This window comes from Somniosus microcephalus, chromosome 12, assembly GCF_052327205.1.
Source record: "Somniosus microcephalus isolate GS21.2 chromosome 12, FLI_Smic_1.0, whole genome shotgun sequence".
NCBI classification, from domain to species: Eukaryota; Metazoa; Chordata; class Chondrichthyes; order Squaliformes; family Somniosidae; genus Somniosus; species Somniosus microcephalus.
The window spans coordinates 75,016,204-75,039,656 of NC_140998.1; the positions used below are offsets into that span (position 1 = coordinate 75,016,204).

At 43.4% G+C, this 23,453-nt stretch overlaps 2 protein-coding genes across 4 annotated transcripts in view; one reads left to right on the plus strand and one right to left on the minus strand.

Moving 5' to 3' along the window:
- l2hgdh (L-2-hydroxyglutarate dehydrogenase) overlaps nt 1-3,291 on the minus strand; it is a 47,291-nt gene extending 44,000 nt beyond the window's left edge. The window contains exon 1 of the mRNA XM_086003144.1: nt 3,159-3,291. Within this exon, the coding sequence (XP_085859270.1) occupies nt 3,159-3,253 (95 nt within the window). The 5' untranslated portion in view covers nt 3,254-3,291. The remainder of the gene's footprint in view (nt 1-3,158) is intronic.
- dmac2l (distal membrane arm assembly component 2 like) lies at nt 2,928-23,308 on the plus strand. 3 transcript variants are annotated; one of them, XM_086003152.1, is made up of 5 exons: nt 2,928-2,949; nt 3,737-3,853; nt 3,936-4,144; nt 17,486-17,657; nt 22,838-23,308. In XM_086003152.1, the coding sequence occupies exons 2-5, from the start codon at nt 3,750-3,752 to the stop codon at nt 22,950-22,952; spliced, it is 600 nt and encodes a 199-aa protein (XP_085859278.1). In that variant the 5' UTR covers nt 2,928-2,949; nt 3,737-3,749; the 3' UTR covers nt 22,953-23,308. The 3 variants fall into 3 exon arrangements, with proteins under 3 accessions (XP_085859278.1, XP_085859276.1, XP_085859277.1); XM_086003150.1 differs by lacking the exon at nt 2,928-2,949 and adding an exon at nt 3,360-3,508; XM_086003151.1 differs by lacking the exon at nt 2,928-2,949 and adding an exon at nt 3,382-3,446.
- Nucleotides 23,309-23,453: the final 145 nt, after the last annotated feature.

The window sequence follows — 23,453 nt, forward strand, 5'->3', positions numbered from 1 at the left end:
ACCGAGGGCTAAATACTCCAGAATCTTTAGAGGAGTACAGAAAGTGCAGGGGTGCAATTAAAAAGGATATTAGGAAAGCAAAGAGAGAGCATGAAAAATTCTTGGCAAGTAAAATCAAGGAAAACCCAACTATATTAAGAGTAAGAGGATAACTAAAGAAAGGGTAGGGCCTATTAGAGATCATGAGGGTAATCTATGTGTGGAGGCGGGAGACTTCAGTAGGGTTCTTAATGAATACTTTGCGTCTGTTTTCACAAAGGAGAGGGGAAAAGCAGACATTGCTAATCGGGGGGAGGAGTGTGAAATATTAGATGAAATAAACATAGTGAAAGAGGAAGTATTAAGGGGTTTAGCAGCTTTAAAAGTGGATAAATCCCTAGGCCTGGATGAAATGTATCCCAGGCTGTTAAGCAAAGCAAAAGAGGAAATAGCAAAGGCCCTGGCTATCATTTTTCAATCCTCTCTGGCTTCAGGTGTGGTGCCAGAGGACTGCTAATGTGGTACCCTTATTTAAAAAAGGGAGAAAAGGATAGACCAAGTAATTACAGGCCGGTCAGCCTAACCTCGGTGGTGGGGAAATTATTGGAAAGAATTCTGAAGGACAGGATCAATCGTCATTTAGAAAGACACGGATTAATCAAGGATAGTCAGCACGGATTTGTTAAGGGAAGGTCGTGTCTGACAAACTTGATTGAATTTTTTGAGGGGGTAACAAGGAGGGTAGATGAGGGTAGTGCATTTGATGTAGTTTATATGGACTTTAGCAAGGCTTTTGACAAGGTTCCACATGGCAGACTGGTCACGAAGTTAAGCGCCCATGGGATCCTGGGCAAAGTGTCAAATTGGATTCAAAACTGGCTTGGAGACAGGAAGCAGAGGGTAATGGTTGATGGGTGTTTTTGTGACTGGAAGGCTGTTTCCAGTGGGGTTCCACAGGGCTCAGTACTAGGACCCTTGCTTTTTGTGGTATATATCAATGATCTAGACTTGAATATAGGGGATATGATTAAGAAGTTTGAAGATGATCCTAAAATTGGCTGTGTGTTTGATACTGAAGAAGGAAGCTGTAGACTGCAGGAAGATATCAATAAATTGGTCAGGTGGGCAGAACAGTGGGACATGGAATTCAATCTGGAGAAGTGTGAGATAACGCATTTGGGGAGGGCTAACCAGGAAAGGGAATACACATTAAATGGTAGGACACTGAGTAGTGTAGAGGAACAAAGGGACCCTGGAGTGCATGTACAAAGATCCCTGAAGGTAGCAGGCCATGTAGATAAGGTGGTTAAGGTGGCACATGGAATGCGTGCCTTTAAAAGCAGGGGGGGTTATGCTTCAATTGTATAAAACACTAGTTAGGCCTCAGCTAGAGTACTGCTTGCAGTTCTGGACACCACATTACAGGAAAGATGTGATTGCACTAGAGAGGGTACAGAGGAGATTTACAAGGATGTTGCCAGGAGTAGAGAATCTTAGCTATGAGGCAAGATTGGATAGGCTGGGTCTGTTTTCCTTGGAACAGAGGAGGCTGAGGGGAGACCTTATTGAGGTGTATAAAATTATGAGAGGCATAGATAAAGTGGATAGAAAGGACCTATTTCCCTTAGCAGAGGGGTCAAAAACCAGGGGGCACAGATTTAAAGTAATTGGTGGAAGGTTTAGAGGGGAAATTTCTTCACCCAGAGGGTTGTAGGGGTCTGGAACTCACTGCCTGAAAGGGTGGTAGAGGCAGGAACCCTATCCACATTTAAAAAGTACTTGGATGTGCACTTGGGATGCTGTAACCTGCAGGGCTACGGACCAAGAGCTGGGAAGTGGGATTAGGTTGGATAGCTCTTTGTTGGACACGATGGGCCGAAATGGCCTCCTTCCGTGCTGTAACTTTCTTTGATTCTATGAACCTTCTGACTCAGAGACGAGGGTGCTACCAACTGAGCCACTGGCTGACAGACAGGAGTGGCAAGACAGATGGTCAATATCCTTCAATCCAACCAAATGTGTAGTTGTGAAGATCTCCAAGACACAACGACCTGATATGAAATGCACTTTTTGTGGCCATTCCCTGCAGGAAATAGCCTCATATACATACCTGGGAGTGGAAATACACAACAAACTAAGACAGAATGCACAACTCACGAGAGCAATGTCCAAAGCCAGTAAGGTATTGGGCTTCCTAAAATGGAACCTCTGGTCAATCCCAAGAAAATTGAAAAACCAAGCCTACACAACGCTAGTTAGACAATTCTGGAGTACGTTAGCCCTGCATGGGACCCGTGCTAGAAGCTTATAAGAACATAAGAAATAGGAGCATGAGTAGGCCCTTCGAGCCTGCTCTGCCATTCAATGAGATCATGGCTGATCTTCTGCCTCAACTCCATTCACCAGCCTCAAGCTTGAGGCTAGCCAGAGGAAAGCTGCTCCATTCTGTGTCAACAAGTACAAACAGGCCAATAGCGTTACTGCAATGCTGAAAGCCCTAGAGTGGGAAACGCTTGAGGAGGAGGAGGAGGAGGAGGGACCCGAGGCTCCACTTGATGGATCAAATTATCACTGGACAAACTGGAATCAGAGCAGAAAGCGTGCTACAACTTGCACGGAACAACAGATCAACATGAGAGAATAAATAGCCAAAAACAAACGAGACGACTTGTCAAGAAAGACGAACGCAGGTTGAGCTTTTCCCCCACAACAATTGTCGACTGGAACCAGTTAGATAACGAAATAGTAACATTAAGCTCACTGTACACATTTAAACATAAACTGAATTAGTAATTTCACAGCTGAGCTCACCCAGTGACTTCACCCATTACAAAGTTGGCGTAGTACAGCGAGACTGCACATACCGACTCAACCGAGCCAAGATAGGAGAGGACAAGGATTTTAACAACTACCCCAAACTGCGATCTCCAGCCACAACCAAATACCAGCCTCACAAACCTATTGCACAAGGTAAATCCAAGTCATTTCACTCAAGACTGTTACTCCATGGGGAAAACTTAAACCAAGGTCACGGAAATAGGAACAGTGTCCTAATTCGTTAAAGTCACCAGTCCTCCCCCGCAAATATTAATTTAAGTCGCACCACCATTCTGACTATTCGTATTACCCTAGCAACCTATCTCAGCCCAGCCCGCAACGCTTCCTAGTCCATTCCGTACCTGTGTTTTCTTCGCACGACGTAACCTGCTCGGAGCCCATTGAATCGTCCGCTGAGCAGCGAAGCCGCGCAAACCAGCCGGGTACCAGCGGCCATCGCTGCCAGAAACCGACCCCCCCGCCCCTCCACCTTTGACCCCCCCGCCCCTCCACCTTTGACCCCCAGCTCGAGGGCGGCAGGACGGAGAACGGCAAGTGCGCATGCGCGATGAACCGGCGGACGCGAGAGCTGCGCTTTGAACTCGGAGCCGGAGTGCGACACAAGCAGGGCTGGCTGGCGCTTTCCAAGTGTGATTACCAATCCATACCAATTGTGGCTTTCCGGCTGGCAGGGAGGAGGTTGAACCATCAGGTAAAGCTAATTTCAGCTTTCCCTTTTGGAGGTGACCGAGCAATATGCAAGCTTGGCTCACTTGCTTTCTCAAATAGGAAGCAATGGCCTGTGCTTGGTATCTCCCTCTCGCAGCGGCACGAAATCTGCCATATGGGGAATTGCAAGCATAAACCTTGATCCTAGTGTTCCCAGAATATAGTGGAAAATTTGGCTGTATTAATCGGTATATCTTTCTTATATCTTCAGAAAATCTACCAAAATGCTGTTTCCAAAGACAACGGGATCCTTGAGGGCTCTGCGGATCACACATTCTCATGTTGGCTGTAGAAGTTTCTGGGGATGGTTGAATGCTGTTTTCAACCAGTAAGGGTAAAATAAAAATTAATTTATCCAGTTTAAATCTTTCAGTAATGCATATAACAAGAGTACATTTCCTTTCAAATAGGGTGGATTATGATCGTATAAAGGCTGTTGGTCCAGACAGAGCAGCATCGGAGTGGTTGCTTCGTTGTGGTGCCAATGTGCGCTACAAAGGTTTCGATAAGTGGCAAAAAGATTACAATCACCTACCTACTGGTCCATTGCAGAAATTCAAAATTGAAAGAATTGATGCCACAGAATCATGCATTATGTTCAAAGGATTTGACTACCTGGGTACAGTATTAGATTGTCTTCAGTAATAGTTCTTGGCACTTTATAACATTTTTGTTAGTGATTTTGAACAAAATTTCTTAACACCTTTTGTAATATAAAGCAAAAAATCAAAGACTCAGTTCTACATATAAAAAATAAAATCTTATGTCTGCACATACTGTCAGCTTTTTCCATTATAAATTCCTATACATCCACATTTATAATGGAAATTCCATGCACACTTATCAGGTTATAATTGCACCCACTAAGAGGCAGTGCAGCACACCACTGGCAGAATCATAGAATGATTACAACCCGGAAGAAGGCCATTCGGTCCGTCGAGCCCGTGCCAGCTCTCTGCAAGAACACTTCAGCTAGTCCCACTCCCCCGCCCTTTCCCCATAGCCCTGCAAATTCCTTTCATTCAGATACTTATCCAACTTCCTTTTGAAAGCCATGATTGAATCTGCCTCCACCACCCTTTCAGGCAGTGCATTCCAGATCTTAACCACTCCCTGCGTAAAACAGTTTTTTCTTACGTTGCCTTTGGTTCTTTTGCCAATCACCTTAAATCTGTGTCTTCTGGTTCTCGATCCTTCTGCCAATGGGAACAGTTTCCCTCTATCTATTCTGTCCAGACCCCTCATGATTTTGAGCACCTCTATCAAATCTCTCAATCTTGTCTGCTCCAAGGAGAACAACCCCAGCTTCTCCAGTCTATTAACGTAACTGAACTCCCTCATTCCTGGAATCATTCTCGTAAATCTTTTCTGCACCCTCTCTAAGACCTTTACATCCTTCCTAAAGTGTGGTGCCCAGAATTGGACACAGTACTTCAGTTGGGGCTGAACCAGTGTTTTATACAGGTTCATCATGATTTCCACACTTTTGTACTCTATACCTCTATTCATGAAGTCCAGAATCCTGTAAGTTTTTTTAACTGCTTTCTCAACCTGCCCTGCCACCTTCAATGATTTGTGCACACATACCCCCAAGGTCTCTGTTCGTGCACCCCATTCAGGATTGTACAATCTTAGTTTATATGTCCTCTCATTCTTTCTATCAAAATGTATCACTTCACACTTTTCTGCATTAAATTTAATCTGCCACATGTCCGCCCATTTCACCAGCCTGTCTATGTCTTCCTGAAGTCTATCACTCTCATTCTCACTGTTCACTATATAGTACTTCAAAGTTTTGTGTCAACTGCAAATTTTGAAATTGTGCCCTGTACACCCATGTCCAAGTCATTAATATATATCAAGAAAAGCAATGGTCCCAGAACCAACCCCAGGGGAACACCACTGTATACCTTCCTCCAGTCTGAAAAACAACCATTCACCACTACTCTGTTTCCTATCACTTCGCCAATTCTGTATCCATGCTGCCTTTTATTCCATGGGCTTCAACTTTGCTGGCAAGCCTATTATGTGGCACTTTGTCGAACGCCTTTTGGAAATCCATGTACATTACGTCAACTGCATTACCCTCATCAACATTCTCTGTTACCTCGTCAAAGAACTCAATCAAGTTAGTTAAACACGATTTGCCTTTAACAAATCTGTGCTGGCTTTCTTTAATTAATCCACACTTGTCCAAGTGACTGTTAATTTTGTCCCTGATTACTGTTTCTAAAAGCTCCCCCACTACCGAGGTCAAACTGACTGGCCTGTAGTTGCTGGGTTTATCTTTACACCCTTTTTTGAACAATGGTGTAACATTTGCAATTCTCCAGTCCTCTGGCACCACCCCCGTACCTAAGGAGGATTGGAATATTATGGCCAGTAGTACCTCCGCGATTTCCTCCCTCAATTCCCTTAGCATCCTAGGATGCCTCCCAACCGCTCCTGCTGATTTATCTACTTTAAGTACAGCCAGCCTTTCTATTACCTCCTCTTTATCAATTTTTATCCCATCAAGTATCTCCACCTCCTTTGCTATGTCTATGGCAGCATCCTCTTGGTGAAGACAGATGCAAAGTACTCATTTAGTACCTCAGCCATACCTTCTGCCTCCATGCATAGGTCTCCTTTTTGGTCCCTAATCGGCCCCACCCCTCTTACTACCATTTATATGCCTATAGAAGACTTTTGGATTACCTTTTATGTTGGCTGTCATTCTATTCTCATACCCTCTCTTTGCCTCTCATTTTCTTTTTCACTTCTCCTCTGACTTTCTATATATAGCCCGATTCTCAGATGTATTTGCAATCTGACATCTGTCATACGCACTCTTTTTCTGCTTCATATTCTCTATTTCTTTCATCATCCAGGGAGCCCTGACTTTAGTTGCCCTGCCTTTCCCCCTAGTGGGACTGTACCTGAACTATTTCCTCTTTAAAGGCAGCCCATTACAGTTTTGCCTGCCAATCTTTGATTCCAGTTTACCGTTCTCATCTCACTGAAATTAGCCTTACCCCAGTTAAACATTTTTACTCTAAATTGCTCCCTGTCCTTTTCCATAGCTAATCTAAACCTTATGATACTATGATCACTGTTCCCTAAATGTTCACCTACTGACACTTGCTCTACTTGACTTACCTCATTCCCCAGAACTAGATCCAGCAATGCCTCCCCCCCTCGTCGAGCCGGAAACATACTGATCAAGAAAGTTCACCTGAACACACTTAAGAAATTCTTTCCCTTCTCTGCCCTTAACACTATTATGATCCCAGTCTATATTAGGATAGTTGAAGTCCCCCATTATTACTACTCTATAGTTCTTGCACCTCTCTGTAATTTCTCTGCAAATTTGCTCCTCCATATCTTTCCCACTATTTGGTGGTCTATATAATACACCTAGTAGTCTAATGACACCTATTATTTCTTAACTCTAGCCATATAGATTCTGTCCTTGACCCCTCCAGGACATCCTCCCTCTCCAGCTCTAACATTCTCCTTGACTAATACTGCCACATCACCTCCTATCTTTCCTGAACACTTTATAACCAGAAATATTTAATACCCAATCCTGACGTTTTTTGAGCCAGGTCTCAGTTATTGCCACAACATCATATTCCCATGTGGCTATTTGTGCCTGCAGCTCACTTACCTTGTTTACTACACTTTGTGCATTCACATACATAGATTGTAAACTCATCTTAGACCATCCTGTATTCTCTCTTAGTTTGACCCCACCTAATACCTTACTATTTCTTACTTTAGTGCTTTCTGCCTCTCCCAATCCTTTGAGCACTTTATTTCCCCTTTCTAATGTTACATCCTGGTGCCCATCCTCCTGCCAAATTAGTTTAAACCCTCCCCAACAGCACTAGCAAACCTCCCCGCGAGGATATTGGTTCCAGCCCTGTTGAGGTGCAACTGGCCCGGCCTGTACAGGTCCCACCACCCTCAGAATCCAATGCTGCAGGAATCTAAAGCCCTCCCTCCTGCACCATCTCTCCAGCCACGCATTCATCTGTGCTATCCTATTTCTATAATCATTAGCGTGTGGCACCAGGAGTAATCCGGAGATTACTACCTTTGAGGTCTTGCTTTTTAATCTTTTTCCTAGCTCCCTGAAATCTGCCTGCAGGACTTCATCCCTCTTTCTACCTATGTCGTTGGTACCGATATGGACCATGACCTCTGGCTGTTCACCCCCCCGCCTCAGAATGTTCTGCAGCCACTCGGTGACATCCTTGACCCTGGCACCAGGCAGGCAACATACCATCCTGGAGTCACTTCTGTGGCCGCAGAAACGCCTGTCTGCTCCCCTACCACTATTGCTTTCCCACTCTTCTTCCTCCCCCTCCCTCCCGTACAGCTGAGCCACCCGTGGTGCCGCAGACTTGGCTCTGGCTGTACTCCCCAGAGGAACCAAGTTTTATATAGATGGTTTCCATTATAAATGTGAACATAGGAATTTACAATTGAAGTATAAAAATAAGGACACAATGTATCACTTTAAAATGGGGACTGAGTTATGACTGTGCACATTAGCTCAATTAACTCCTGCCCTCGAACCCTGTTTTACCTAAAAATTACACTTGGTCTTGACTCCCTAGGTGCAACACCATGGGACAGTGACTAGTATTTAATTAGAGAGAGAAACCAAATGAATCATGATTAACTTCATCATCCTTGTTGTGTTTTGTTTTTATTAATTTAAAAGAATGGGGTTTAAATATTTAACTGCTGATGGTCTCATTGGAGAACCAACTTGGAGTTGCTGTGCACAGGAGATTTGAATTGATATACATTTTAGAAATATCAATCTCTGCAGAACCAGGAATTAATGATTATGTTTTCTATCCCATTTAGTTCACTGGCTGTTCTGATGGCAAGAATGCTTTTAGAGGCAGCAATCTGAAGTAAACATAGTGGCACCACACTCTTTTTGGGAGAGAGCTTTGCTAGGTTTCTCCAACAGCACCTAAGTTATGTCTTCCATTTTAAATCTGGGTGTCGACAAGCTGATTTAGCCTAATTTACAGGGCAGCTTTGGTTTTCACTTTGGGAAACGTTATGGTTAGACTAATGAAACTGGACATGTACAAAACAGAAACAATCCTGCAGTATAAACAAGGCAGATTAAAGAGCAGCAAGGGAACTGGATTATATTGTGGCATGGCTTCCTTATGAAACTCCTTCTGTAGGTTTGACATTGCCTGATGACCTTCTGGTGACACAAAATTACCGTCACAATCTGCATAGTTTGAAATTCTGTTTAAATAGCTTATTTAGAGCAAACTATGTACTTGTCCTCAACCGAGTTTCTCAAGGTGGTTCCTTGAGTATTAGAAGATAGCCCATACCATTTTAAGCTTTATATAAGCCCTCCTGCATTCTATAATGTGATTTTAATTATTTGTTTCTAACCTTTGTATATCTGATTTCATTGCACCTTTTATATACTTTCTGAAAATCCATCTATCAATATATAATTAAAAGTCTTGCATCTAGCAAGTATTTGTCAAGTTGAGCCCTTAAAAAGCATGACACCTCAGGACATGAGGCCGTGATTTTACTAGCCGTGGTGAGGCCGGATTAGACAGCAGCCTCAAACTCCGCACCCATCTTCATTCCCGCCTCCTCCAAGTGATTTTGCCCTGAGTGGGCTTATTAAGCCTGCTCTGCGAGGTTCCCGGCCAATTAAAACGAAGTGGGTCTGGTGATGTGTCATCTGATGACGTGTCATCAGCCAGTTTCCTTAAAGGGGCCATGTCCACATTCATTTTGACAGTTTTGCTGTCAGTGTTCTGCAGCATTGAGGTGCTGCAAACACTGACGAGCACTGCACAAAGGTGTACGGCTGCACCCAGGCTCTCCCATGACTCCCTCCATATGCTTATGGAGGGAGTCACAGCATGCAGGGAGGTCCTCTTCCCTTCCAATGGGCGGAAGAGACCTCCCCAGGACACCAACGCAGCCTGGTTGCACATGGCACAGGAGGACACAAGCAGGGTTGTCGTCAGGAGGACCAGGCTGCAGTGGCGCAAACCTTTCAATGATCACAGTAGATCATGAAACGTTATTGCAAAGCCACACTCAACCTCATCCTCCTGTGCCATTCATCACATCCCCATCGCTCTGCCTTCCCTACCCTACTCCTGCACATCCTTATTCACATCAACTTACCTTGCACCTCCACCCAGCCCTCTATATTATCACTTCCCCATCTCACTAGCCATCCCTCACACTTGCCCTCCTCCTAGTCTAATCATACTAACTAACAACACACAAGGGTAGGCACTTGGGTGTTTCAGCCAATGTTCATGTAAACTTTCTGTTAATGTGTTGTCAAGCATTGAAATCCTTATTGTCACCACTTTGCCTTCTTGGACAGATTTGTGTGCACCTTTGGAAGTGTCTTCGTGAGTTCCAGTGAATGGTGAGACATAACGTCTCCCCCCCCACCCGCCCCCTGCAATGGCGATGAGTGTGAAAGTAATGGCTTGTACATTGTAGAGATGCTTTATGGTGCTGGTGTGGGGTGATGCCAACCTGGTGCGTCATGTGGCAGCCAGGGTGTTCAGTGAAGCAAATCTGGACATGGTGAGGCCATCGCTGGCGTCCCGAGCAGCAATGTGCACGGGTGATGATGCCCTGTGTCCAATGCAGCATCAGTTGATTGCAGAGAAGGTTGGTGTGGACTGGTGTGCCCGGTGATGCTGGTGTGTTGGGGCTGATCGTATTGGGATTCTGAGGACCAAGGTGAGATTTTTTCAAGGGCACCGATGCTAATGGAATAGATGGCAGGTGAGGTTGAGATGACAGAAGTAATCTGTCAATGTTGGGATAGGTTGTTCCAAGGAGGTGACAGTGGATAGAGAGATTACTCCAAATACTTCAAAAGTGCATAAAGCTGAAAAGTGGGTTCCAAATCATTAATGCTCCAGCTTCTAAGATTGGGAATTGAACAGATGTGAAATGGTAGCTTTTATACCACTTTTGCAGCTGTCACCTATTCAAAGAAATGGAGAGTTGTTCAGAACCCGACATACTTACCTGGCATGATCCCCGAGCGACGTGAACCTCGTGGAAAACTTGGGAAAATGGTTTGTACCTGGTAAAATGCTGATTAAATTGCTTTAAACACCCTCTTAACTAGCACAATTGCATGACCCGCCGCTTAGTGCCGAGTCTGCAGCACTAGGGAAACTCACAAGGAAGCGGGTTCAGAGCGGGTACCGCCCCGCTGTCAATCTTTTTGATTTTGACAGCTGAACCGCCTCCGAACCCGCCCTCTGAGCGCCTGCAAAATTCAGCCCAGAATGTCCAAAGGGCAAAAATGATTAATTGGCTGAAATTATAACTTCTCTGTTAAATCAGCTGACTAAACACGAACAAATCAAAAGCAGATCAATTCAGTCAATACCAATGAGGAATCAGTAATTAGCAAAAAACCGATTGATACTTTTCAAAAAAGAGTGATTTTATTCATCTCAAACTAGCAAGTACCTGTAGTAGGAAGCAACCAAGCAAATCACTCCAAAAATGTTGTGGTTAGCTTAAACGGTCATCTTGAATTTTCCCTCCAGCTGAAAATTTACAGGTAAACGTAAAATTTATAAGACAAGAAACCCATAAAAAATAAACAATTCTGAATAAAATGCTTATTATTTCAGTTGCTTGTACAATATTGGAAGGCCCTGGAAAGTGATTTTCCAGAGATGCCTACTCCTGTGTCGGGAGAGTGGGGTACAATTTGGAATACTTGTTTGGAGCTTCAATTAATGGGCTGAAGGTTGTTACCAGTTTTTTTTGAGCTACAGTCATGTCAATCACAACAAGCCTCTCCCTCTTTGTTTTGGCTGCTCCCACCAGCTCTGCAGAGTCTGACACACCTCATGCTCCCGTCAGCAATCTGATCTGGCCCACTCACCCAGTCATTTCCAGCTTTGCAGTTTATGCTGCATGGACTGTAATTGCAATTCCAATTATAGTTGGTAATTATAGTCAAAGGACTGAATTCTGCAACAACTAACAAGAAATGTGTTTTCTCCCTTTCTGAGTACTTCTTAGCTAGTTTGCTCACTTGCCTAGCTCAAGTGATGCCTGGTCCATCCATTTAGCGTGCCTGCTGGCTGGCTGCTTACTTTCCCAGCTCAAATGCTTCCTTGCCCATCAGTCCTATGTGCATCCCAGCCCACTTGCCACCCTGAATGCTAACCAGCTGACCCTTGGTCTCAACTGCTCCCTGGCCCACCTGTTCAGCGCAGTTGGTTCCCTCCTGTCCTGAATGCTTACCTTCATGCTTTCCATCTCGTCTGCCTGCCCAAGTGCTTCCCAGCCTGATGAGATGTGAAAGGCAAGTGGAATAGAGTGCAGCAATGGAGTAAGAAAGCAAGAATTGAAGAGTGTAAGAATGCACAAAGTGAAGGAGAACAAGAAAGCATGAAGTGATGCAGGAGAGTGAATGAGAAGTGGTGTGAGAGGTAAAAGAGCAGGGGAAGAAAGGTAGACATGGAAGAGCAGAAAGACACAGAAGAGAAGTGGAGTATGGCTCAAAGACTGGTGTGGGAGAAATGGGTTTCAATTCCTGGGGCACTGGCACCAGTACTGGGGAAAGTGGGATCTGTATTGTTGGGACGGTCTTCACCTGAACCGTGCTGGGACCAGTGTTCTGGCGAGTCGTATAATTAGGGCGGTAGAGAGGGCTTTAAACTAAATATTGGAGGCATGGGATCAAATTTGGGAAGATGTGCTAATTCAGAGATTAGAGACAAGGCAATAGAGAAAGGTATTAATCATAATCAACTTTGTCATTGTTAGTGCACAAGTGCAGTACAACGAAATGTAGGCTTGCGGCTCCCAAGAGTGTACATTTAGATTAAGATATTTAAACATTCAACATACATTTGGCTTGTAATACATTAATATAAACATAACCATAATAAAGTGCATTGGCAGATGTGCAGGCTTTAGAGTTTATTTGTGGAGTTCAGTAGGATGACAGCCCTGGGAAAGAAGCTGTTCCTAAATCTGGTCGTACGGGTGCGAATGCATCTGTAGCGTCTCCCAGATGGCAGGAGGGCGAACAGACTGTGGCTGGGGTGGGTAGGGTCTTTGATGATGGTTCGTGACCTCTGTAAACAGCGTTTCTGGTATATGTGCTCTATGGTCGGTAGCCGGGTGCCGGTAATGCGTTGGGCAGTTTTGACTACCCGCTGCAGGGCTTTCCGGTCATAGTAGCTACAGCTGCCATACCATACTGTGATACAGTTCGTCAGGATGCTCTCTATTGTGCAGCGGTAAAAGTTAGAGAGGATCAGGGGTGACAGGTTACATCCCTTCAGCCTCCTTAGGAAATATAGGCGCTGCTGGGAAATGATAAACAGACCGTGACAGGAAGGGATAGAGAGTACAAATCTAAGAGTAAATCAACAGATAAGGCTAGAGGTTACAAAAATAATAAAAGGACAAAACTAAAGGCTCTGCATCTGAATGCATATAGCATTCAAAACAAAACAGATGAACTGATAGCGCAAATAGAAATAAATAAATATGATCTGATAGCCATTACAGAAACATGGCTGCAGGATGACATAGATTGGGACCTGAATATTGAAGGGTATATGACATTTAGGAAGGACAGGAAGGTGGGAAAAGGTGGAGGGGTGGCTCTGTTAATTAATAATGGTATTAGCACAATAGAGAGGGATGACCTAAGTTCAGGAAACCATGATGTAGAAGCGGTTTGGGTAGAGATGAGAAATAATAAAGGCAAGAAGTCACTTGTGGGAGTGGTGTACAGGCCCCCTAACAGTAACCACATGGTAGGATGGCGTATAAAGGAAGAAATAATGGGAGCTTGTCAGAAGGGTACGGCAATAATCATGGGGGATTTTAATCTGCATATAGACTGGAAAAATCAGATGGGCAAAAGTAGCATAGATGAGGAGTTCATGGAATGTTTTCGGGATAGTTTCTTACAACAGCACGTTCTGGAGCCAACCAGAGAGCAAGCTATACTAGACCAGGTATTGTGCAATGAGATAGGATTAATTAATGATCTCATAGTGAAGGCGCCCCTAGGTAGCAGCGATCATAATATGATTGAATTTTACATTCAGTTTGAGAGACAAGAGTGGGTCCAAGACTAGTATTTTAAACTTAAAGAAGGGCAATTATGAGGGCATGAAAGCAGAGCTAGCTAAAGTGAACTGGCAAATTAGGTTAAGGGATAGGTCAATAGAGTTGCAGTGGCAGACATTTAAGGGGCTATTTCAAAATACACAATACAGGAAACTTTCTGGTATCTAGCATGGACGGGACTGACGTGGTGCCGGTTCATCAACAATTCCGGATAACCGAATGCTATAGTAAAAGATACGGAGCTCAGAGCTCCGTATAAAGCAACAAACCCAACAGCTTCAAAACAATCGGCACAAGTTGCAAGCGTCTCTGTAGCTTAGCAACAGCTTCAACTACACCCTTGCACAGCAACAAATGGAGTAAATAAAAGTTATCTGAACTGACTCCTGAATTTTGCTGGTGGATAGAGCGTTCCGGTTATTTAGAGGCCGGTTAATCGAAAGTTTCCTGTATATACATTCCAAAAAGAAAGAAAAATTCCAAGGGGAGGACCCACCATCCGTGGTTAACTAAAAAAGTTAAAGATAGTATTAAACTTAAAGAAAAAGCATATAATTGCGCAAAGATGGGTGGCAGGTCAGAAGATTGGACAGAATACAAAAAACAGCAAAGAATGACTAAAAGATTAATAAGGAGAGAAAAATTAGAGTACGAGAGAAAGCTAGCTAGAAATATAAAAGCAGATAGTAAGAGTTTCTATAGATATTTAAAAAAGAGTTAACAAAGTGAGCGTTGGTCCTATAAAAAGTGAGTCTGGGGAATTAATAATGGAAAATAAGGAGATGGCAGTTGAATTGAACAGGTATTTTGCATCGGTCTTCACTATAGAGGTTACAAGTAACATCCCAGAAATAGCTGTAAATCAGGAAATGGAAGGGAGGGAGGAACTCAAGAAAATTATAATCACCAGGGAAGTGGTACTGAGCAAATTGTTGGAGCTGCGGGCTGACACGTCCCCGGGTCCAGATGGACTTCATCCTAAGGTCTTAAAAGAAGTGGTTAGTGAGATAGTTGATGCGTTGGTTTTAATTTTCCAAAATTCCCTAGATTCGGAGAAGGTTCCATTAGATTGGAAAATAGCGAATGTAATTCCTTTATTCAAAAAGGGAGGGAGACAGAAAGCAGGAAACTACAGGCCAGTTAGCTTAACATCTGTCATAGGGAAGATGTTAGAAGCTATTATTAAAGACGTTATAGCAGGGCACTTAGAAAAGTTCAAAGTAATCAGGCAGAGTCAACATGGTTTTGTGCAAGGGAAATCATGTTTAACCAATTTATTAGAGTTCTTTGAGAAAGTAACATGTGCTGTGGATAAAGGGGAACCGGTGGATGTACTGTACTTAGATTTCCAGAAGGCATTTGATAAGGTGCCACATCAAAGGTTATTGTGGAAAATAAAAGCTCATGGTGTAGGGGGTAACATATTGGCATGGATAGAAGATTGGCTAACAGGAAACAGAGTAAGCATAAATGGGTCATTTTTTGATTGGCAAGATGTAATGAGTGGTGTGCCACAAGGATCAGTGCTGGGGCCTCAACTTTTTACAATTTATATAAATGACTTGGATGAAGGGACCGAAGGTATGGTTGCTAAATTTGCTGATGACACAAAGATAGGTAGGAAAGTAAATTGTGAAGAGGACATAAGGAGGCTACAAAGGGATATAGATAGATTAAGTAAGTGGGCAAAGATCTGACAAATGGAGTATAAAGTGGGAAAATGTGAAGTTGTCCATTTTGGCAGGAAGAATAAAAAAGAAGCATATTATCTAAATGGTGAGAGAGTGCAGAGCTCTGAGATGCAGAGGGATCTGGGTGTCCTAGTGCATGAATCACAAAAGGTTACTATGCAGGTACAGCAAGTAATTAGGAAAGCTAATAGAATGTTGTTTATTGCGAAGGGAATTTAATACAAAAGTAGGGAGGTTATGCTTCAGTTATACAGGGCATTGGTGAGACCACATCTGGAGTACTGTGTACGGTATTGGTCTTATTTAAGGAAGGATGTAAATGCGTTGGAAGCAGTTCAGCGAAGGTTTATTAGACTAATACCTGGAATGGGCGGGTTGTCTTAGGAGGAAAGGTTGGACAGGCTAGGCTTGTATCCGCTGGAGTTTAGAAGAGTAAGAGGTGACTTGATTGAAACATATAAAGATCCTGAGGGGTCTGGACAGGGTGGATGTGGAGAGGATGTTTCCTCTTGTGGGAGAATCTAGAACTAGGGGTCACTGTTTAAAAATAAGGGGTCGCCCATTTAAGACAGAAATGAGGAGAATTTTTTTCTCACAGGATCGTGAGTCTTTGGAACTCTCTTCCTCAGAGGGCAGTGGATGCAGAGTCTTTGAATATTTTTAAGGCAGAGGTAGATAGATTCTTGATAAGCAAGGGGGTGAAAAGTTATGGGGGCAGGTGGGAATGTGGAGTAATCGGATCAACCATGATCTTATTGAATGGCGGATCAGGCTCGAAGGGCCAAGTGGCCTACTTCTGCTCCTAATTCGTATGTTCGTATGAAGAGTTTTTTGGTGGCACTTGGCCTAACCGGTTTGAGAACTTGAACATAAAATATCTTACTTTTATATTTAACTGGCTGAATTAAATTGTTTTTTGGTGATATCAAAGGTGGACATGTTTCTTAAGTAAACTGCAAGTGCAGCACGGTGGCATAGTGGTTAGCACTGTTGCCTCACAGCGCCAGGGACCCGGGTTCGAATCCGGCCTCGGGTGACTGTCTGTGTGGAGTTTGCACATTCTCCCCGTGTTTGCGTGGGTTTCCTCCGGGTGCTCCGGTTTCCTCCCACAGTCCAAAGATGTGCAGGTTAGGTTGATTGGCTATGATAAAATTGACCCTTAGTGTTAGGGGGATTAAATACGTGGGGTTACGGGGATAGGGTAGGATATGTGTTGGTGTAGGGGTTACGGGGATCGGGTGGGATATGTGTCGGTGCAGGCTCGATGGGCCGAAATGGCCTCTATCTGCACTGTGGGGTTTCTGTGATTCTGTGAAGGCAGGCTTAAAAAAATATATATATATATATTTGCTGTTGTTCTCACCCGAGCCACTTCTAAGAATTATAGTGACCATTAATCGTACTCACTCCCTTCCATGACCATTGGCCTGCTCCCGATCTAAAAACATCATCACCGTCTCTTCCAGCTGTGCCTTCTCTAATGCCTCTTTCCTACTGCTTCTGTTACTTGCCACCACTTCTGCAAAACTTCTGTTTCCAGGTGGTGTCTGTGGTCAGTTCAGAGGTCTAACCAGACCGAAGCCAGTACTTGGGGCTTGGCCCTCTGTCCCAAACTCCTTCAACCCACTCCACATTGTGCTTACAACCTAGTGCTTCCACTCTAGCCCACCCTATGTCTCCTATGCCCCAGCAGCCCCCAGTAATTTCTCCCATGCCCATCCACCCCCAGACCACAATTTTAATTGTTCCCACAGTCTATTCCCCTCAATTACTCCCACACGACAGGCGCCAATTTCTTAGTTCCCCGGAATTGCTGCAGTTCTCCAGTTTACTCAAAACTTTAGCCTGAGACCTCCCCTCCCCCCCAAGTTTCCCCCGGCTGCTCCTTCCTACTAGTGCTCCCTGGCCTTCTACCTCACACTACAAGAAATTCCAAGTCCCAGCCCATCTCCCTTGCCCTGAGTACTGCCAGAGCCCAGAAAAATAGGGAAAAGGAGGTTATTGATAGTATTGTGTGCTTGATATTTTAAACTCAATCCTTGTGGTGAAAATACATTTTCATTATAAAGGTATTTTTGGGAGACATGTTAATGATCTTCTGAAAGATTTCTCATTTATGCATTCTTTTGCAGATCATCTAGAACACGTTGAAGAAATTAAATTCCAGAAGTGCATATACATTCAAGATGAATGTCTTGAGAGACTATGCAAGATAGAAAATTTGCAAAGGAGCCTGCAATGGCTGGAAATTATTTCTTGTGGAAATGTCACAGACCGGGGAATCATAACTCTTCACCACCTTAAGTAAGTATTTTGGGAGAGAATAAGATACTGTGAAAAGATAGTACTGTAGTAACATTTAAAAAATGGAACATCCTGGCATCATGTCTCAATAACTAGACAGTTTACAGCAGTTAGCTAACCAAAACAGTCAGTGCAGTTAATTTGATAATTGAGTTAACAATACTAGCAGTAAGATTTGTTTTTGTTAGTTAACTTACTAGATTGCGCCTAACCCTAAACTCATTTGAACTTGGAGTCCTAGTGACCAGAATTCTGGTTCAAGTACGTGAAAACGCAGCCAAACCTCATCCTTCCTTCCCCCGCCCCCCCAAAAATGTTTAGTTCAACAGTAACGACTTTCTTTTATATAGCACTTTTATGTTGAAGAACACCTCGAGGTGTTTTGCAGAAGCGTGAGGAATAAAATGGATGTCCAAGCTAAAGAAAATGACCAAAAGCTTTCTCAAAGATGGGTTTTAAGGCAGGTCTAAAAGGAGGAGAGGGAGTGGGAAGTGGAGAGGCAGAGGAGTTTAGGGAGAGAATTCCAGAGACTGGGGCCCAGACAACTGAAGGCATGGCCATCAGTAGTGGGGCAAAGGGAGAAAGGTGTGCATAAAAGGACAGAGTCAGAGGAAAAGAGAGTTGGAAACATAGAAGATAGGAGCAGGAGTAGGCCATTCGGCCCCTCGAGCCTGCTCCGCCATTTAATGAGATCATGGCTGATCTTCCAAATTCAGTACCCTGTCCCTGCTTTCTCCCCATATCCCTTGATCCCTTTAGCCTTAAGAAATATATCTAACTCCTTCTTGAATATATTTAATGAATTGGCCTCAACTGACTTCTGTGGTAGAGAATTCCATAGGTTCACCACTCTCTGGGTGAAGAAATTCCTTCTCATCTCAGTCCTAAATGGCTTACCCCTTATCCTTAGACTGTGACCTCTGGTTCTGGAGTCCCCTGCCATCGGGAACATCCTTCCTGCATCTAGTCTGTCTAGTCCTGTTAGAATTTTATAAGTTTCAATGAGATCCCCTTTCATTCTTCTAAACTCCAGCGAGTATAAGCCTAATCGACACAATCTCTCTTCATACATCATTCCTGCCATCCCAGGTATCAGTCTGGTGAATCTTCGCTGCACTCCCTCCATGGCAAGAACTTCCTTCCTCAGATAAGGCGACCAAAACTGCACACAATACTCAAGGTGTGGTCTCACCAAGGCCCTGTACAACTGCAGCAAGACATCCTTGCTCCTGTACTCAAATCCTCTCACTATGAAGGCCAACATACCATTTGCCTTCTTAACCACCTGCTGCACCTGCATGCTTACCTTCAGCGACTGGTGCACAAGGACACCCAGTTCTCGTTGCGCTTACCCTTTTCCCAATCTATTGCTGTTCAGATAATAATCTGTCTTCCTGTTTTTGCCACCAAAGTGGATAACCTCGCATTTATCCACATTATACTGCATTTGCCATGCATCTGCCCAATCACCCAACCTGTCCAAATCATACTGGAGTTTCTCTGCATCCTCCTCACAGCACACACACCCACCCAGCTTTGTGTCGTCTGCAAACTTGGAGATATTACATCTAGTTCCCTTGTCTAGATCATTAATATATATTGTGATTAGCTGGGGTCCTAGCACCGATCCCTGCGGTACCCCACTAGTCACTGCCTGCCACTCGGAAAAAGACCCGTTTATTCCAACTCTTTGCTTCCTGTCTGCCAACCAGTTCTCTATCCAAGTCAGTACCTTACCCCCAATCCCATGTGCTTTAACTTTGCATGCCAACCTCTTATGCGGGACCTTATCGAAAGCCTTCTGAAAGTCCAAATAAACCACATCCACTGGTTCTCCCTTATCTATTCTACCAGTTACATCCTCAAAAAATTCCAGTAGATTAGTCAAGTATGATTTACCTTTTGTAAATCCATGTTGACTTTGTCCAATCCTGTCACTGTTTTCCAAATGCTCTGCTATTACATCTTTCATAATGGACTCTAGCATTTTCCCCACTACTGATGTCAGGCTTACCGGTCTATAATTCCCCGTTTTCTCTCTACCACCTTTTTTAAATAGTGGGGTTACATTAGCTACCCTCCAATCCATGGGAACTGTTCCAGAGTCTAGTATTTTGGAAGATGACCAGCAATGCATCTACTATTTCTAGGGCCACTTCCTTAAGTACCCTAGGATGTAGATTATCAGGCCCTGGGGATTTATCGGCCTTCAATCCTGTCAATTTCCCTAACACCATTTCCTTACAAATACTGATTTCATTCAATTCCTCCCTCTCATTAGACCCTATGTTCCCCGACATCTCTGGGAGGTTATTTGTGTCCTCCTTTGTGAAGACAGAACCAAAGTATGTATTTAATTGGTCTGCCATTTCTTTGTTCCCCATTATAAATTCCCCTAATTCTGACTGCAAGGGACCTACACTTGACTTCACCAATCTTTTTCTCTTCACATAGCTATAGAAGCTTTTACAGTCAATTTTTATGTTCCCTGCAAGCTTACTCTCACATTCTATTTCCCCCTCTTAATTAATCCCTTTGTCCTCCTTTGCTGAATCCTAAACTGCTCCCAATCCTCAGGTTTGCTGCTTTTTCTGGCCAATTTCTATGTCCTCATCTTGGATCTTATGCTATCCCTAATTTCCCTCGTTAGCCACAGTTGAGTCACCTTTTTTGTTTTATTTTTATGCCAAACAGGGATGAACAAATTCTGTAGTTCATCCATGCGATCTTTAAATGTTTGCCATTGCCTATCCACCGTCAACCCTTAGGGGAAGGGTCGTAGCGCTGGAGGAGGTTACAGAGCTAGGGAGGGCCAAAGCCATGAAGGGATTTAAACACAAGGATGGGAATTTTAAATTTGAGGCTTTAGGGAATGAGGAGCAATTGTAGCTCAGCAAGGATAAGCAGGACTTGGCACAGGATGGGTAGCTGAAGTTTACAGAAGGTGGAGAATGGGAGGCTGGCCCGGAGAGCATTGGAATACTCAAGTGTGGAGGTCACAACGGCATGGATGAGAATTTCAGCGGATGATGAGCAGAGAAAGTGATGAGATGGGTGAAAATATGGGTGGAAGCAGGTAATCCTGGTGATGGAAAGGATGTGGGGTCAGAAGCACTGCTTGGGATCAAATAGGACACCAAGGTTGCGAACTGGCTGGTTGAGCCTGAAACAGTGTTCAGGGAGAGGGCTGGAGTCGGCGGCAAGGGTATGAATTTTTGGTGGTGCCAGAGACGGTAGCATTGGTCGACTCAATGTTTAACTGGAGGAAATTCCGGCTCATCCAAGACAGGGTGTTGGGCAAGCAATCTTGACAGTATAGACCTTCTCTTCTGAAGGCATGGCCTATGCTGGACTAAAGTTCTACACATGCCAACAGCAATGTTTCTTTTGCTCTGGACCTCCCAGGCAGTCGGCTCGCCGGCTTTTGAATGGGCCGCGCAGCCCCTTAAAGGGGCCGCGTACCCCCCCAAAAATTAACGTGAACATTGGTCAGCAGCCCTTCAAACTTCAACCAAGCCCCTCTTGCTTGTAAGTATCAGGCTGTTTTATAGTGGGTGGCATTATGGCCAAGTCCAGTTCTGTTCTTGCCCAATATCTACATGTCCAGTTTCAGTAGGAATCACCAAATAGCAATCAAGAGTGAGAGCACCAGCAGATATCCTTCTTCCCTGGCCTGGGGATGCTGAGATCAACTAACTACCTTAATACATACCAGAGATTTAAACTAGGAATTTTCAGGTCTGTATGGTTCACAACCACACCATGCCTTTAACCACTAAACCAGATATCCTGAAATGCAATACTAGTAGTTTAAAGTATATTCAGGTACTTTTAACCAATGATCAATAGAAATTATAGTAACAGATCTTTACATGTAATGGTGGATGTTACTATTTTACAGTAACAAATAGAATTATCTAAAATAAGACCAGATGAGCCAAACTGGTACCTTCATTGGCACACTTTTCCATTCATACTTGACTGTTGGCTTATGTCACACATTATGCTGTTCTTCCCCACCCCCCACCCAACCCTACCACATGCTTCAGCTTTAGTAGTGCAGAAACAACATCTTGCCGGTTATTGGTCAAGAACACTTTGTGGAATATCATACAGTGGAGCCCGTTTCTTATTTCTGGAAAATCTCGGGCTGTAATTTGCGGCCCCTACAGCTGCATATGAGGCGTGTACGTGCTCGTAAGGGCTGCGCAAGTTCCAGGTTTTCGCGCAGCAAAAGCCTGTGAAATTCTTACACCTGGTAAAAGTGTAAATATTAGGAAACCTCCCAACCCTGGATATTCCAACGAGAATGAGGCAGTGGCATTTACACTGAGATCAAAGGCCCATGGATTTTCTAGCCCATTGTATCATGATGAAAGACTCAAAAGATTAAAATCCCCCACTCCATTAAGTTAAATGGGGGGGGGGGGGGAAAAGGTGATACCCATTATGTAATTCAGATTTGTTCTACATTCAAGCCTGAATATAAGCAACATCAAATTCTTAAAATAAACTGGCTTACCTCTTAACTTTTTTTGATATTAGGGTACAGTGCTTATCTCTGTTGGCACGTCTGCCTTTCTCTGCTGCATGGTCTCAATTCCTTGCACTCACCTGGTCAAAATGGCAGTGATACTTATTTGTATTCATTGGCTTAGATTTAAACCCTCTATTCACAGTATGGAAAATCTGGAGGGTGAATCAATTCAAGCCATTCCTGCATATCTCCTTGCACAAATCAGTTGTGTTGATGCTTATCCACTACACTAACAGTCATCCTAATTACGTGCGCTCATCCCGATTCCATATCTCTTTACAGCTGTATTCCCTTTTCTTTCAACCACCTATCTATTCTTGGAAGTTGACATGGCCTCTGCTTCAATCACTAACTCCAGTAGTGCATTTCACAGCCTCTGTGCAGCTGAAGTGCATTAAAATATTGACGGTGCATGTATGTTGATAAGGGTGTAAATTAGGTATGCAAATTGTAGTGCAACCAGACAAATGCACAAATGAGTGATAATCTATTAGCTATACCTTGGAAATGCTACTTAGAAGGTATTTTAATGCAATGTTTCATTTTGGAGCTAACCAGTTTTGATTTGAGGTACCATGAAATGTTTAACTGTTACCTTTTTATATGCATAGTGTAAAATCTTGTTTTTCTCGTCTTGCTGCAGAAACTTAAGGTACTTATTTCTGTGTGATCTTCCTGGCGTAGAAGATAAAGAAAAAACACTTCAGGTTTTACAAAGAGCTCTACCTGCCTGTGAGGTGAAAGTTGATCTTGAATAAAGCTACAATTTGGAAATTTATGTATAGTGTAAATAATGTTACTTTGCAAATAAGCAGGATGGATAACAGATGTGACTACATGAAAGTATCTGCAAAAAAGTAAGCTTACGTTTTTGTAGTTTGATGTAGAAATGAGATTGTGTTCACGTAAAAAGGTGCCCAAGGTGTTTTAAACTCATCTGTAAAATTGGATTTAAGCCTTTAAATTGAGACGGCAAGTTGATCTACAGTACCTTATCGTCCTGACAAATGGATAATAAAACATAAAACATCCATGAATCACGATTGTAAAAGTGTCAATAGTGTTTGAATTACGTGCATAAATAATAATTATGCTGAAAATGTTCAAGCATTTACATTTTTGTATCATGGAAAAAAACTCTTTCTCCCCCAGTGGTCATTACATCAAAATACTTTGGTCTTAGAAATATATAGAGTTACCAGGAAACTGCATTATTTTATCACTTTATTTGTAATTAACAAGTACAGCATTATGATATG